Raw genomic sequence first — 17,291 nt, 5'->3', positions numbered from 1 at the left:
AATTCTTGATAAATATTATTGTTAATATAGTAAAAATGATAACTAACCTAGTATATCATAAATTAAAATTCACTAATGAGGTAAACATATTTACATTATGAATATAACTTAGGTTCATTAGTTTGGATGTTGAGAGCTAGCGCACTTGATAAGCTTCCTGCCATTCATAATTGAAACCCTCAATCCCAAAAGAAACGTAAAAATAGCACGGGCTAGCTAATTATCGGATTAGTAATTGAAAAATAGCCAGCGTTTGTAAAGTCATTGAAATATAGCCACTGTTTTGTTGCAACACGGATCGGTCCAGCATAATATACTGGAGATTGGTGCACTTGTGTATGAACTTCCAGCATATTATGCTGGAACTCCAACACGCGGAAAGTTTCAGCATAATATACTGGAGATTAGAGCACCTGTGTATGAACTTCCAACATATTATACTGGACCGGTATATTATACTGGAACTCCAGTATATTATGCTGGAATATTTTTCGGATTTTGAACATTGTTTTCGTTCAGATTTATCTTTACACGCAAAGTGGCTAAATTTCGATTACTTTTAAAATTATAGCTATTTTTTAATTACCACTTGTAAATTTGACTATTTTTAATTTTCTCCCAAAAGAAATATAAGAGAAGACGCTCTCTTAGAGTTTTTAATTTGATATGGCTAACGTTGACCATAAACGATGAAGAGAAAAATAATGGTCCAAACACATCAAACACCCTCAAAATCGCCATAAAATTCGCATCCATTCAAAACTCAAACAAAACAACATACACACATTCCTTCTTAATTTGTCACCTATACCATCTCATTCTCTCTAGATGCCACTGCCAATTTCCACCACCATCTCCTTGTTGTTGTTGTCGTCGCCGCCACGGACGGCGGCAATAACATATCAATGGACCCTAACAACAACATCTCGACGACACCAGAATCCTCCTCTCTCTCTTATCAACCTTCACTTAATAGTAATAATAATAATATTGCCCCTAACAGCAGCAATTATAACCACATTATTGAAATTAGTCTCATATCTGCCCAAGACTTAGCTCCTGTATCCAAATCTCTACGTACTTATGCCCTCACATGGATTAACCCGAACAAAAAAAGAAGCACACGTATTGACAATGAAGGACACAACAACCCCTCATGGAATGACAAGTTCTCCTTCAAGGTTCCATGCATGTTAGATATTATTTAAATTTTAAATTCGTGGTGGAGTCGGAAATTTAAATAAGGGGTTCGAAAAAAAATAAAAACGTCAACATGTGACATAAAGCAATATTTGAACCTATTTTATTACTATTATACTATAATATTCTCTTAATTTAAGGGATTCAATAATTTATGTTTTTTGCCTGTTTGCACAGCATAATTTTCTAGATTCAATTGAACCCCTATCATCTAGCTAGCTCCGCCCCTATTTGTAATATATATAAAGTGGGATTGTCTCATATAGGCAAAATTTGAGTTTTGATGGTTTTATTTGTTAAAAGACTTGGTATTTTCTGTTTTATTTAAACAATTGATCAATTTAAATTAAGATATAAATTTTAATTAGTTCTTTTTAGCAAGTTTTAAATTAAAAGGACATGTCTATTATATTCATGAACCAAAATGGTTTTGTTTTATCATGAAAAAACTTGTTTGTATTTCTTTCCAAAATATTATATATATGCAATATCTCTTTAAGAAAAGTTCATGTTTTCAAGTCTCAAAATTTTTTCTCCATTCTTCTCACTTTGTTTTATTCTATTATCTTATAGGTCAATGATGAGTTCCTATATTCAGAAACTTCTGCAGTTCATGTTGAGATTTACACCGTTTCTTGGTTTAGGGATGTGCTAGTTGGTACAGTTCATGTTCTTTTGAACAATCTCATCAACCCTTTTGTTAATTCAAATGGCAAAAGATTTGTTGCTTTACAAATTAGAAGGCCATCAGGAAATCCACAAGGAATTCTCAACATGGGCGTCTCACTTATTAATAGTTCTATGAAAAGTATGCCACTAATTTGTAGTGAAATTATGAATCCTTCTTCTTTGAATTATCGAGACATTTTAGACAAGAAAATTAATGAAAATTATCAAGTAGATGATGAGAAACAAAGGCAAATAAATGACAAAGTCCAACTATGGAGATCTTTGAGTTTAGGGTATTCAGAGGTTAACAATGAAGATTTTCCTAACAAAGCTGGCTCAGTTTGTAATGGCTCAATGGTAAATGGGTCTATAGTAAATGGCTCAGAATTGTGTTCCGATATTGGTCCATCAGCTTCCATTGTTGCAGCTGAGATAGCCGCTAAAAGGTACTGTGTAACCAACTCATCTACAAACTTCTTGAGAGCAAAAATTTTTATTAACTTTTTATGTTTGGGTCAAGCACATATAAATTTGATAATCGGTGGCGATGAGGGTCATGTGCACAAATTACCTTTTTCTTAGGCTACTATTTAAATTTTGTCCTACATTAGTCCAGTGGACTAAAATTGTCTTTTATAAAATGAAAAAATAATCTTACTATTTTTAAAGATGATATTTAACCACTAAGCTAATCGGGTATGTCATGTTTAATTATATGATTATTTAAATTATCAGATAAATAATATTTTTACTTACTTTTATTATATACTCAAGGTACCAACCACCACCGCAGCCAGCACGACCAGAGCCACCAAAAGAAATGCATATCAAACAACCAAAGGAAATGGAAGATGGGGAAAGCTCAATATTAGAGGATTTAACAGCAGAGGAAGCATATGCCAAAGGGTTAACATCAAGTATAGAGAAAGGGAGGAAGGAGATGGCGGTGCAAGCGGTGGTAAACGGAGGACATTCACGGCGAAACTCTGACGGAGGGTTGTTTTCTTGCTTTGGAAATGCATATGGTATTGAGTTCAGAATTGTTTGCGGAGCAAGTAATAATAGCAACAATAATAATCATGGGAATAGTAGTAGGATTCCTAATACTAGCAACAGAAGCAGAAAAAAGTGGTCTAGTGAGACAAATTCAGCTTGAGGACAACTTTATTTTAGTACATGTAAAGTGTTACATACTATAATAAAAGTTGTTTAAATTCGAGTAGTCTCAGCCATTACGGGCTAATTTTATTTATAATCTTTTTGGTAATGAATTTGTTCTATTTTTAATTACTCCTCTTATGTTTTGGAAATAGCCGATTTTTGCATCTTTATCACTCTTTCTGCAAAGTGCAATTTGCATTATGCAAATGTAAGTTATTTTATTGGACTGGAAGTCATTTTTCTGTATTTATCTGAAATTTGCTTTCGTCTTATAAATTCATACTAACGTCAAGCCTATATGCAAAAAGGGTTGACGTCAAGTATATATGATTTGAGTTCAGAATTGTTTGTGGGACAAGTAACAAGCAGAATCATGGCAGTCATAGAATTCCTTTGAAAGAAGTGCACCACTACAAAAAAAAAAAAACAACGTTTAGCGACGGATTTTAGCGACAAGCCATATTCTGTAGCTAAATAACGACAGATTAGCGACGAATTTTGTTGTTTGTCGCCAAATAAGCTACAAAAGATTTAGTACCAAATATAGCGATGGATTAGCGACAATAATTTACGTTAGTCGCTAAAAATTGGCGCCTTTATTTACCTACAAAATTAGCGACAAAAGTGGGGCGACAAAAAATATTAAAATATAGCGACGGATTTAACGACAAAAATTTTGTTGCTGCGTTTATTTTACTTATCAAAACATTCCAAAAGTTAATTGCGACGGAAATTCCGTCGCTCGATTCTTAAAAATAATTTTGCCCAAGTTATTATTAGCGACAAAATTATTGCCGTAGCTATTTCCGTCGCTATTCCTTTTTAAAATTAAAGTTTATCTAGGGCACAAATCTGCTTACAGACTCACATTCTCTCTCTCTCTATCAAACTCGCCCACTTTCTCTCATCTTCAACAATGTGAGATTCTTGCTTCCAATCCAACAAATTGGGCATGAGTCTAAGGCTCATGTACCATTGCCGCACTTTCCCTTCTCTTCCACCATCGTCGGCCACCGTCTTGAGGTAATCCTAACTCATCTCTCTCTATCTCCATATTAATTTTTATATCTGTATCTTTTTCTGCCATCATGGTGATTCTGGTTTCACCAATTTTGTTGTTTTTGTTACTCCCATATATTTTTCTTCACCAACTATCAATCTTATCCGAATATTTCTAAATGATTCGTTCAGTGATTTATTTTTTATATGTTTTTCTTTTCATTCTATTTCTTTCTAATTACTTCTGTTGTTGAATATTTGATGTTTAGAATGATAGGCTGTGCCATTGGGATTACGTGGTGTGTGTTCTAAGGTTTAGATGCATGTGTTTTGATATATATTGTTGTGGTTGTTTCGTTACAGATTGGCATTGTTCAATCTATTGTTCGTGAGGCCTATTTCAATTTTTACTCCTTTCTGAAAGTAAGCTAATAGTTAATCAAATTTTTCTCTTTTCTCTTTAGTTAACTTTGGTGTTATTAAAGAATTTGCAGACGTTAAATAGTTCCATAAGGTCAGTTGAGTTTAATTGTTTGGGTTTGTTAAATTTATTGTTACATTTCAGTTAAACCAATTTTTCTTTTCAATTAAACCAATTTTTCTCACCAACCTTGTCTATAGGCCTGGAATGATATTTTGAGATACTATTTAGCCTTGAATTTTTGACATCAAATTTATAAAAATTTGAAAGGTTCAGTTTGTTGTTATTTAAGAGAATTAGTACACCTTTTTATAATTGGATGCCCCTATAATGCTGTTAAAATTGGTGTAGATATTATGAGTTATATATCTTGCGTAAGAATTTTGGTAACATCAGAATATATAAAAATTCTTTATCACATCTGATTTTACTCATTGTAGTTAATGATTTAATACTTGATTAGCTCCTCCTTGGTTGAAGAAAGCAAATTAGCTTATCCATTCATGAGATTCTTTGTGTATTATACTAGTAACTATTGTTAAAGAATTATTGTAACCTCAGAGTGTATGAAAAATTCTTGATCAAATATTCTTTTTACCATTTAAAATTAATGATGTCAGATTTTACTTGTCTCCTCATCTGTTAGAAGAAAGCAAATTAGCTTATCCATTTTCACGAGGCCTTTCTGAGTACTACAATAGTGATATTGTAAAAATAAACTCTTAACAAATTAGCTTATTTTTCTTGAGACACTCTATGGACTAGAGTTGTTAAATTATTAAGGATCTTTGTCGACTATAGTTATGATATTGTAAAAGTATTGCTTTGTTTTATCCCTTCCTGATATGTTTTATGTCACCGCAAGATGGATGCTAACATTCCTAACACTAATAAGTAGTAATGTAGCCATGACTTGCCTTTACTTATTTAATTTTTGCTTTTAAATTAGTTGAAGAAAAGAATAAAACAAGTTGCCATCCTTTTGGGATTCTAACACTTTTTCTTCCTTATGTTTCAGTTTAAAAAGGACTTTTGAAAGAAATGGAGATGTCTTGCCATGTGATAGTTGAATAGGTTAACTTTTTTGCTATAGTATCAGTTCTGGAAAAGATAGATTCAGATTTGCAAAGGTGATCATTTATCTTGTTTAATAGAAGTTTTATGAGATCATTGTTTTGGGCAATTTCTTCTAATTGATGTTACTCAGTTTCTGCACTAGATGCCGCACGTTGATAGCTTACATAGAAATGAGTTGCAATAGTTTGTCTGGTTCCTCGTAAAGTTCTCAGAGCTCTGAATTCCTTAATCTATCGAAGTATCATTGTAATAATTCTTCCCAAATTACAATCAAAAGACTAGCAATAATAGAGTTGAATTTTCTTTTTGTACAAGATGTCCGATCAATTACTGGCAACGGAATGATTGACTTATGAAAAGATGGATCTGTGAATCGTTGTCGCTATATTTATTGTTTAAGTTAACGGAATTAATTCAAATTAGGAGTGATCTTAGTGTAGTTGTATGTTGATATCTTTTTAATTGTTCAAAATTGTAAGGAGTACACTTAGTCGATCGGTACTTTTATTTTTTGTATACCGTATTGAAAGCATTCACTTTACCTATAATTTATTTATTTCAATATTAAATAGGAATATGGATAATCTAGAGCGTGATTGTAGCCATAAACTACTTGTAATAATATCTAGCAGATTGACTTTGCATAGAAAGAAAGTGATTAAAACCTGATATTTGCTAATAAATTTTAGATGAATAATATAATTAGATATGCATTGTATCATATCCTTTTTTATTTTTTATATATTTTATAGATATGCCTCGAGGGAGAGGTCAAGATAGTGCAGGTCGTGTAAGCAAATCTTCAGTTAGGGGTAAATGTGCTGCTCGTGAAAACATGCATACTGTTTCTATTCCCACAACTAGTCCTCAACAAGGTGGCACCAGTTCCTACGGTAGATCAGATTACATCAACCAAGTTCAAACATCATCCCATGGTAGTACCCCACCTATTAATTTGGAACCATCTCCAATTATACCTAATCAGAGCAACACAATAGGCGAGGGTACATCTTCTCAAAGCAACCTTATAGGCGAAGTTGAATGTAGCAGTACCCGTGGGCAGCGAACGCTTCTTACTATTTTTCCCACAAGGTTAGTCCATGCTTGTACTATTATTTTTTATATATTGTTATATTGATATATGGTATACCTTGAAATATTGTCTTCTAATTTATTCAGGTTAGAACCTTCAAGAGAATGCTCGAGTGTATAACTAATTCTTTCAAGCATGAACTTGTTCCTAATGGAATCAACTGGAAAAGCGTCTCGGTTGAGACAAAAAGATTTTATTTTGGAGAATTCAAGGTATAATCCATCACAATTGAATTTAGAAAGTATATTAACTTTTATATGTAACTTATTAATGTTATTACTTTACAAAATTATTTCAGAAGGTATTCTACTAGATTCTTCAATTGATATTGTTGTGTGGAACCAATGGGGGCATATGGAAGCAAAAAGATACAGTGATTTCATTAGCAAACTAAAACAAATGAGATGCAACGGAAATCTATTCCAAATAATGTGTGAAAAAGTTGGATGAGACTTTGGAAAGATCCTAAGTGTGTGGAAAAATCAGAAATAAATGCAAAATACCATTCTGGTGGTAGAAGCGGAGTCACCATTAGGACTCACATGGGTGGATCTATCAGTGTTGGGGAGCATCGCAAGAGACTTGTAAGTGTATATAAAATATCTGAAAATCTCATTTAAGTTTGCACTAATTCGAATTTGTAAATCTTATTTAAGTTCGGTAAGTTGTGAGTTGCGGATTGTTTCTTGTTCTATTTTTAATATTTTGTGCTTGAAATTATTGTTTGAGAATTTCTTTTCGAAAAATCCGGGTTGTCAATGTGTGCCAAAATTGAAGTTAGTAGTTGGATGAAGGAATTTTAGGTATTGATTTCTTCCTTGCTAGTTGTTGAGCTTTCTGTTTACAAGAGTGCACCTTTCTTGGAGACCTAGCTATAAGCTGATCTATTTTCTTGGATGATAATATCTTCTGATCTTCTTTTTTACGCCATCCATGTCTACTTACTTGACCTATAATCTCCTTTTCTTTTTCATCTATCTAGTTCACTTGCACTTCTTTCCAAAAGCAGAAACTATATTTCTTACTTTGTCACCTTTTCACTGTTATATAAACTGTTAAATATTAATATCTAACAAAAGCTTAGTCATTCTACATTTCCTGAAACTGAGCTGTAATTAAGTTAGATAGAGTAGTGAAGGCTCACCTGAGACTTCATGACATAAGCATAAGCATTAACATAAAGTACAACGACACGAGTGGTTGTTGGAGTCCATAGTACCGTGTTTGACAAATTAGAATGCTGATTTAGAAAGTTGAGAAGTGTTTTAACATAAGGCACCTTATTGCTCTTGAATCCAACTGAGCCAATAAGAACCTTAAACTTCTCTCCCTACTATCTTTATCAATTTGTTGTTATTATCATAATCTAGTATAAAGAAAAAAGTTCTTATGTCTTTTAAGTTGTCTTGCTCTAAATACTTTGCGCACATTGGAGTTGATTTCGGAGGTGGGAGTTAGGATTGGGAGCTTCAAAACCAGTTTGGAGACTTCTCTGCAATCAAAAGCTAGCTATATGACTAATGAGGTTTGGAGAGTCTTTAATTTACATGGAAGTTCAAGAAACAAATTAAAATATTCTTTTCAGGTACTCTATTGTGTGCTGGAAAGAAACATCCCTAAGCGCACTTGATAAATTTTGCCCTATATCCAAGATTCATAGATTAAGTGGAGTGGAGAAAAGTTTCAGTTAATTCAATAATCCAGATTCCTTTGGTTATCTCCTTAAACTAACAAGATTTTGAAGGTGGGAACTTGCTTAGTTTTTAGTTTCTCTGTTCTACTTAAGTTGCTTCCTTTTCTCTATGTTATTTTTCAATCTCATTTTATACAAACGTCTTTTTGTCAATCTTTTGAATTGAACATATTTTGTAAAGGCTGTTAAAAAGGGTCGAGATCCAACACCAAGTGAGATACATTTACACGTCCATACACATGGTAATGATAAAAAATCTTTTGTTGGTGAGAAATTCTGAATCGTACATGTAAGTCAACTTATTAAATAATTTTATTGACTTTACTTTCATATCTTTTTTCATTTTGTAAATTGAATACTCAATGTTCTTTAATGTTTCAATTTCACTAATTATTAACTCTTCTACATGAAAATATCAGGAAATATTACAGCAACAAATACATAGTCAATTTGATATTGATCAGTGTAAAGCATATTATGAAGCTGCGGGATGAGAAAAGAAAAAAAGAGTATATGGTCTTGGATCTCAAGCAAAATGCTACTACAGGCCGAATTTTCGTGACTCTTTTGGATCTGATGCAACACCTTCAAATGCTCAATCAACACTGATAGGGAATCTGGATGAGTTAGTGACACAATTGATTTCTGTACTGACAGATCATATAGTTCCTGTAATGATTGAGCGGGTACGCGAATTAGTTTCTTTACCCTCACATCAGCCAAATATTGATCTTACCAACCACCCATCAGATGTGGCACCTACAGTTCCTACTTCTTCTATTGCTGCTAACATTGATGAGGTTCATGCATTGGGTTCTGATGATGACCGTGACTCTCCAGCCTCGCATAGTTAGCCTATTTTGTTTAGACTTTATTGTCGATGCTTGTGGATGTTTTGTACTTAACGATACAGTTATATGTATTATGCTATATATTTTGGACCTTGTTGAATGTAATTTATATTAATATCAGTCACTTTTAAGTAAGTGTATTTAATCGCATTTATGTAATATGCTTGAACATGGTACATTTAAAATAATAAATAAAATAAAAAATTTAAAAATAATTAGCGACAGATATTTTTCGTAGCTCAAATTAATGCATTAAATTAAATATTGCGACGGATTGGCGACAAAAGATTTTTATCGCTAAAAGCAGGAAAAAATAGCGACGAATTATTTCGTTGCTAATAGAACAAACGACGAATTTTGTTATGAATTGTAGCGACAAAATTAGTCAAAATAGCGACGAAACCAACCAAAATAGTGACAGTTTTTTCGGTTGCTAAACTTTGCTATGGATATATTGCGTCGGTAATCCGTCGCTAGATCTGCGACGGTTTTGTATTTTTCGTCGCTATGAGCTTAGCTACGAGCATTTTAGATACCAACTTAAATCCGTCGCTAAAGCAGTTTAGCGACGAATTGAACATGTTTAGCGACGGAATACGTCCGTCGCTAAACACTATTTTTTTTTTGTAGTGTTGTGAGATAAATTAATTTAATTGCACAAGTTTAACTCATGTATCTTTATAGTGTAAAGAATATTTTATATTATCAGGTCACCAAAAAAGAATTCATAAAAAGTGGGACTAATAATTTTTGAAATAAAACATGTTACCTCTATAAGATGACATCATAATATATAAAATAATTATACTGTTTGTGTATACAAGATACTCTTTGCATAAATAACCACTTTTGTGGCCTTATAGTTAGAAGTTGATCATTTTTCAAAAGTAGACCATCAGTTTGAAGTTCGAAAGCCGTCACTTTATCTGAAGCTTACAATTCAAAATAAATTAATAATGGGACCACTCTTCTAACTTCAAAAACGTGGCAAACTTCTTAATTATAGGGCCTTGGCCACGGGCAAATCATTTTTTTTAAGGTTTTGTTAAGAACCAAAATAAATATCACTAGGTAAATCGTGTTTGTTTGTCAACTTAGGGTCGTTTTTATTGTTGATTATTTTGTAGGACTTTAATATATGTCTGAACCTGCTTGTATAAAAGTCTTAATTTGTCACTACTTAAATGCAACTATTTATTGGTTATTTATGCACGATCTATAAATGTTTTAATTATTTTTGCAGTGATGTTCATGAATGATTTAGAATTTTATAAAGATATTTATTTTTGGATTTAAACGATATTTGTTCGTGTGTATTTACCGCACTGTTAGAGCTAATTTTCTTTCTAGGTATTTTTAAAAAAGAATTTGTTCTTTTATTTGAGGCCTTTTAAACACATAATATTAATCTCTCCTCCAAATCTACCGATTTTAAATTAAGGGTGTTAATCGGGTCGGACCGGCCCACTAACAATCCATTTCGATCCGGGTCAGTCCGGATCAGCCCGATTCGGCAAGGGGTGGGACGGATTGGTTAGGGTAGGGGGTTGTGCCGGACGGGATCGGGTCTTTTTTGGCTACCGGTACACCGGAACCCGGCTAGCTCGCTAACCCTTCCAGCCCGGTCCAACCCGGTTTATGTTGTAATTTTTTTTAAAAAAATTCTGACCGGTCAAAATAAAAGTGACCGTTGGGCAACGGTCATGTTTTGTACTTTTAGCTATTTTGGCCTATCCCCTTACTAAAATTGCCCCTCCACCCCCCTAATAATTGATAAATTACATTCTTAGCCTTTTAATAACTATAAATAGCCCCCCTCTTGTTTATTTTTTTCACAACTTGGTCTCTTCTTCTACTCTAATTCTCTCTCAATTCCCTTTTGATTATTGAATTGCTTATTGCTCTCAGGTTCTTAATTAATTAATATTTCAAGTTTTATCAATTATTTACGGTAGCCACTACAAATTATAATTATCAAGTGAAGTGTGGTTACCATTTTTTGTTAGGTTCAAGTTAAATCATGCCTCGTGCTTTTAGAGTGCATTCACATATTTGGGAACACTTTGAGGTGGTAGAAGAAAATGAAGAAGTTCGCAAAGTAGAGTGCAAGAATTGTGGTCGAGTCTTTAATGTTCATCGAGAGTGGGAGGGCACAACTGGTTTAAGGAGGCATATCAAGGGTTGTTTTGTGCGTCCTCCAAGAATTCGTATTTAAGTTGATTTGAGACAATTTGGGTTATTTTAAATTTGTTAGACTTATTTAAGTTTAATGTGTTAGTTTATAAGGCAAGATAATTTGAAGTATTATTATGCAATGAAAATATGAAATGAAAGCCTTGGAAGTTTGATCCCTACATATTGGTCTTATTAAATAATTTTATGTAGCCACTTAATTTCAATTTTTAAATTTAAAACTTTAAACTTTAAAGTTTAAAAGTTTAATTGTATGCCTTAAAATACTTATTTTATTATTTAAAAGTTTGCAAACACTTAAGTAACAATTACATTGAACAAGGAAACATAATATACTAAAAAAAATTAACCCGACCCAGTCCGGACCCTATAAGCCCGAACCCGGACGGGCCCACCAAAATCCGGAATATCCCAGTCCGGAATCCTAGCTCACTAATAAGCCCGCCCCACTAATCTGACGGGCTATTCCGGTAAAACCCCATATTTTAAATTCTCAATTGGCATATAAAAAGTAATTAAAAAAAAGTTGAGTACAAAGAGACTGTAGTGGACATCCACCTGAAAAAAGTGGACCCACGCAAATAATTCTTTGAATGTGAATTGTTTATCTTTATTCATTTTAATTTGCAAATGCATGTATCATATGTGGATTATTTTTCCACGTCTTGTGGAAAACGATTTTCCACTACTAGATTGTCTGTTTAGGATTGTAATACAAAAGGATCGAAATTGGAATATTTGGAGATGAAGGTACAATAATACAAAGATGGTCATAAATTTGGAGTCATTTTCATGTATATATCAATTATTTGGAAAAATTGGACACCAATAATGAGTATAGTCTTTTCCTCATCCTACTACAACTATCATAATTTGTGAATTTCTTCAACCCTTTTTATTTGTTACAATATGTCTTAAGAAGCTTATATGTAAATTTGTTGAATGAGTTGTAAATGTTTTATGAAAATTTAAAAAGACTAGAGAATATAATTAGCAGTATTTAGTTTTACCAATAAAATTTTGTTCTCGGTTGGTCTTCTTTAGATTAAAATGAATTGTTAATTTTCTAGTCAAGTGTTCCTTAATAACAATATTATTCACAAGAATAATTAAAAAGTTAAATTTTTTAATTACTAAAATAACAAGATTATAAATAAATAATAATTCTCTCTTACTTCCGCTTCCGTATGCATTCCTGTAAAAGAAAGAATTACACACGGTTCTTGTATAGGGATGATCTTCAAAAATCGATCAGACCGATCGAATCGAACCGTATCACACTTATTATTAGGTTTATTTAATAAAATCATAGGTTTCTATATAAACTTATGACCGTAACGAATAATATGGTAGATTTTTAATTTTATGAAAGTAAACCGAAAAAATACCGAATCATGCCGAATAAATTTATATATGAAAAATATATTTTATATACTAAGTTTAAAACTAGCAAAACATTAAGTTTTTTTTTTGGGTCTTGGGATTATGGAAATGGCTACAAATGACCAAATAATTAATATCCAAAGTCCCAACTTCCGAACATATTCTACTACTAACATCGAAACTAAATTAGTTCTAACATCTTGAGTAGCAAGCCACTAGGTATTCGAACGATCTTCGGTAGCAAGACACAAGGTATTGGATATCTTTCCTCGTATGATTTAGATTTCTTTTGTTGGATACTACTCTTTTAATAAGCTCTATTCTTGAGTCCAACTTGATTATTATCTTTCCACTTGTATGGTTTATATTTCTCTTATCTTTGCTTATTTTGTTTTACGCTACCATAGAATAGTGCGATGAATCTCTATGTTGGACATCTTTCATGCTCCGTATTATCACTTTGAAATTAGTAAAAATGTCTAGAGAGTTTTGTCAAAGTCCTATGTAAGTACATATTTATCGCATTCTAACTTCGGATAGCGATTCTTGTATGACGTTTTAAAAAAAATACGGAAATATTAACCTGTTACGACCCAAATACCTAACCAGTCGTGATGGCGCCTATCGTGGAACTAGGCAAGCCGACATTCTCAATATGCTTTCAATATATAACAGAAGTGAGCTAAAGAAATTAAACTAACTGAAGGTTTACATAATAACGGAGTAAAAACCCAAAACACAAGTGCAGATTGATAGCCCGACATAGGGGTGTCACTAAGTCATGAGCATCTAACAACCAATCTAGAAACAGAGTCTACTACAGTCTGTGCCAAATGCCAATACAAGAGAGATAAGACAATAAGAAAGGAGAAATAAGGACAGCGGACGCCGGCAGCTACCTCGTAAGTCTCCGATAATTAGCTCGCGCACGAACTCAGCGACCGCCATAACCGTACACACCTGGATCTGCACATGAAGTGTAGGGTATAGTATGAGTACAATCAACTCAGCAAATAACATAATTAAATAAGGAACTGAGAAGCAGTGACGAGCTATAAAAAAATACATATCATTTCAAAAGTTTTCAGTAAAGAGTGAACATGCTTTCAAATCCGGTGGTATAAGTCAAATCAGTTCGAACTCAAGTAAAACAGATATGAATCTTCTAGAAATTTCACAACAACAGATAACAACTACGTGCAACAATAAATAAAAAGAAGTACAACCTCTCAAGGCAGCAATCACTCAACTCATCTCAACAGCTCATACTATTGGCTCTCAGCCCACAATACATACTCTTAATAGGTACCTGCGCTCACTGGGGGTGTACAGACTCCGGAGGGTCTCCTTCAGCCCAAGCGCTATATTGTTACGACACGCAGTCTGATCGAATACTGTTGTGGCAAAAATAATAGCCGATAATATATATATATATATATATATATATATATATATATATATATATATATATATAGCCCGAAGGCTTGTTGCGGCGTGCAACCCGATCCAATAATATATAAATAACCATAAGACTTATTGCGGCGTGCAACCCGATCCATATATATCACAGCTTGCATCTCGGCACTTAGGCCGTATCTCAGTCACTAACCTCTCTAGCCCTTCGGACTCACAAAATATCATAATAATTAGCCCAAACAGAGAATACAACAAGTATCAACAAGAAATGAGAGGGAACGAAGATATAACACACAGGTAAGACTGTGACTGAGTACACGACATCAATTAGCAGTCAATTCAATAAGTATTCGACCACTGCGGGTCCCAACAGTGATATCATATGGCCTAAGCATAGTTTCTAACATGAAAGACAGTCAATTGCTCAAAGACATGAATAAACAAGTAATAACAATGGCTATTCGACTTTACAGTCTCACGGGATGGACCAGGTCACAATCCCTCACAGTGCCCGCTCACACGCCTGTCACCTAGCATGTGCGTCACCTCCAAATATTCACATCATACCAATTCTTGGGGTTTTATACCCTCAAAACCAGATTTAAGACCGTTACTTACCTCAACCACGCAGAAAGCCTACTCTGAAATGCCTTTGCCTCTTGAATCGGCCTCCAAATGCCTCGAATCTAGCCACAAACCGTACGAGATAATCAATATTGGCTAAAAGGATCAATTCCACAAGAAAACTACTAAGATATAGTCCAAAATCCGAAATCGGCTCAACCCTTTTCCCCCGGGCCCATGTCTCGAAACCCGACGAAAGTCACGAAACCCGAAATCCCATTCACTCACGGGTCTAACCATACCAAATTTATCAAAATCCGACCTCAATTGCCCCTCCAAAACCCCAAAATTCACTCTCCAATTCCCAAGCCCTAACTTTCCAAATCTCACCTCAAACACTCACCAACTAGGTGTACAATCAGTGGGGAAACACAAATTATTGAAGATAAATAGGCATAAGGAACTTACCTCAGTGATTAATCCGAAATCTCTCTCAAAATCCCCAAAATCCGAGCTCAAAAATGATGAAAATGGTGAAAAATCTCGAAGTCTTCTATTTATAGGTTCTGCCCAGCAAAACCGCACCTGTGGACCTCCTGTCTTATCTGCGACGCCGCACCTGCGGAAATTCCATCACAGGTGCGGATCCTACTAAAGTGCCCAGATTCCGCATCTACAGTCACATATTCGCACCTGCGGGCTCTGCCCGCTTCTGTGATTCTTCCCACTCAGGCCTTACTCCGCATCTGCGCCTCCCCTTCCGCATCTGCGGTTTCGCAGATGCGCTCCTAACATCGCACTTGAGCTTCCAGTCCAACCCAGCCTTGCCCGCATCTGCGTCCTCCTCTTCTCTTCTGGCCTCGCCGCACCTGCAGGCTCCCACCGCAGGTGCGAAAACACCAGCACATCAGAAAAAACCAGCAATGCCTAAGTCCAAAATTCCTTCTGATGGGCATCCGAAATACCCTGGAGGCCCCCGAGACCTCAACCAAACATACCAACAAGTCCTATAACCCGATACGAACTTAGTCGAACATTCGAATACTTAAGACAACATCGAAACACCAATTACACCCAGATTCAAGCCTAAAGAATTTCTAAACTTTCAAATTCCACAAACGATGCTGAAACCTACCAAACCACGTCCGATTGACCTCAAATTTTACACACAAGTCAAAAATGACACCACGAACCTATTCCAACTTCTGAAAATCCAATCTGACCCTGATATCAAAATTTTCACTGCCGGCCAAAATCGCCAAATTATAACTTTTGCCAATTCAAGCCTAATTCTGCTACGGGCCTCCAAATCACATTCCGTACGCGCTCCTAAGTCCAAAATCACCTAACAGAGCATAACGGAACCGTAAAAATTCAAATCTGAGGTCGTTTTTCCACAAGTCGACATCCGATCAACTTTTCAAGCTTAAGCTTCCAACTAAGAGACTAAGTGTCTCAATTCACTCCAAAACCACTTCGGACCCAAACCAACCAACCCGGTAAGACATAATACAGCTGTGAAGCGCAAAAGAAGCAGAAATGGAGAAAACGGGGCTATAACTCTCGAAACGACCGGCCGGGTCGTTACATCATCCCCCTCTTAAACAAACATTCATCCTCGAACGGGTCTAGAAACATACCTAGAGTCTCAAATAGGTGTGGATATCTGCTCCGCATCTCCCGCTAGGTCTCCCAAGTGGCCTCCTCCACAGGCTGACCTCTCCACTGCACCTTCACTGAAGCTATATCCTTTGACCTCAACTTCCGAATCTGCCACTCTAAAATGGCCACCGGCTCCACATCATAAGTCATATCACCATCCAACTGAACAGTGCTGAAATCCAAAACATGGGACGGATCGCCGATATACTTTCGGAGCATAGAAACATGAAATATTGGATGCACACTCGACAAGCTAGGTGGCAAGGCAAGCTTGTAAGCCACATCCCCGATCCTCTGAAGTACCTCAAAAGGCCCAATGAACCGAGGGCTCAACTTGCCCCTCTTCCCAAACCTTATAACACCCTTCATGGGTGATACCTTCAGCAGAACCTTCTCCCCAAACATGAAAGATACATCACGGACCTTCCTGTCAGCATAACTCTTCTGCCTAGACTGCGCTGTGCGAAGCCGCTCCTGAATCAATTTCACCTTGTCTAATGCATCCTGGATCAAGTCTGTACCCAAGAGTCTAGCCTTACCCGGATCAAACTATCCCACCGTAGATCTGCACCGCCTCCTATATAAAGCCTCATACTGAGCCATCTGAATGCTCGACTGATAACTGTTGTTATATGCAAACTCCGTGAGCGGAAGAAACTGGTCTCATGAACCCCCAATCGCGTAACATGTCTTCCAATAATTGGATAGTACACTCGGACTGTCCATCCGTCTGAGGGTGAAAGGTTGTGCTCAACTCAACCTGAGTACCCAACTCTCGCTGTGCGGCCCTCCAAAACTGCGATGTAAATTGTGTGCCTCTATCTGAAATGATGGAAACTGGGACACCATGAAGGCGAACAATCTCTCGGATGTAAATCTCAGTCAACTGGAATGAAGTGCGCGGACTTG

General features: G+C 35.3%; 1 protein-coding gene and 1 long non-coding RNA gene across 2 annotated transcripts; both read left to right on the top strand.

The window, feature by feature from the left end:
* The first annotated feature begins 820 nt into the window (after positions 1-820).
* LOC107786704 (uncharacterized) lies at positions 821-3,085 on the top strand. The gene is made up of 3 exons (XM_016608222.1): positions 821-1,181; positions 1,774-2,315; positions 2,644-3,085. Exons 1-3 carry the CDS (start codon positions 906-908, stop codon positions 3,023-3,025), a joined length of 1,200 nt encoding a protein of 399 aa, XP_016463708.1. The 5' UTR covers positions 821-905; the 3' UTR covers positions 3,026-3,085.
* A 780-nt stretch (positions 3,086-3,865) lies between these two features.
* On the top strand, positions 3,866-7,234 carry LOC107786705 (uncharacterized). Its single transcript, XR_001648202.2, has 5 exons — positions 3,866-4,053; positions 5,469-5,580; positions 6,280-6,619; positions 6,707-6,832; positions 6,919-7,234. It is a non-coding gene; the product is annotated as an uncharacterized LOC107786705 (long non-coding RNA).
* Positions 7,235-17,291: the final 10,057 nt, after the last annotated feature.

Source organism: Nicotiana tabacum, chromosome 13, assembly GCF_000715075.1.
Source record: "Nicotiana tabacum cultivar K326 chromosome 13, ASM71507v2, whole genome shotgun sequence".
Classification (NCBI taxonomy): Eukaryota; Viridiplantae; Streptophyta; class Magnoliopsida; order Solanales; family Solanaceae; genus Nicotiana; species Nicotiana tabacum.
This window is presented reverse-complemented; position numbering and strand designations above follow the sequence as displayed.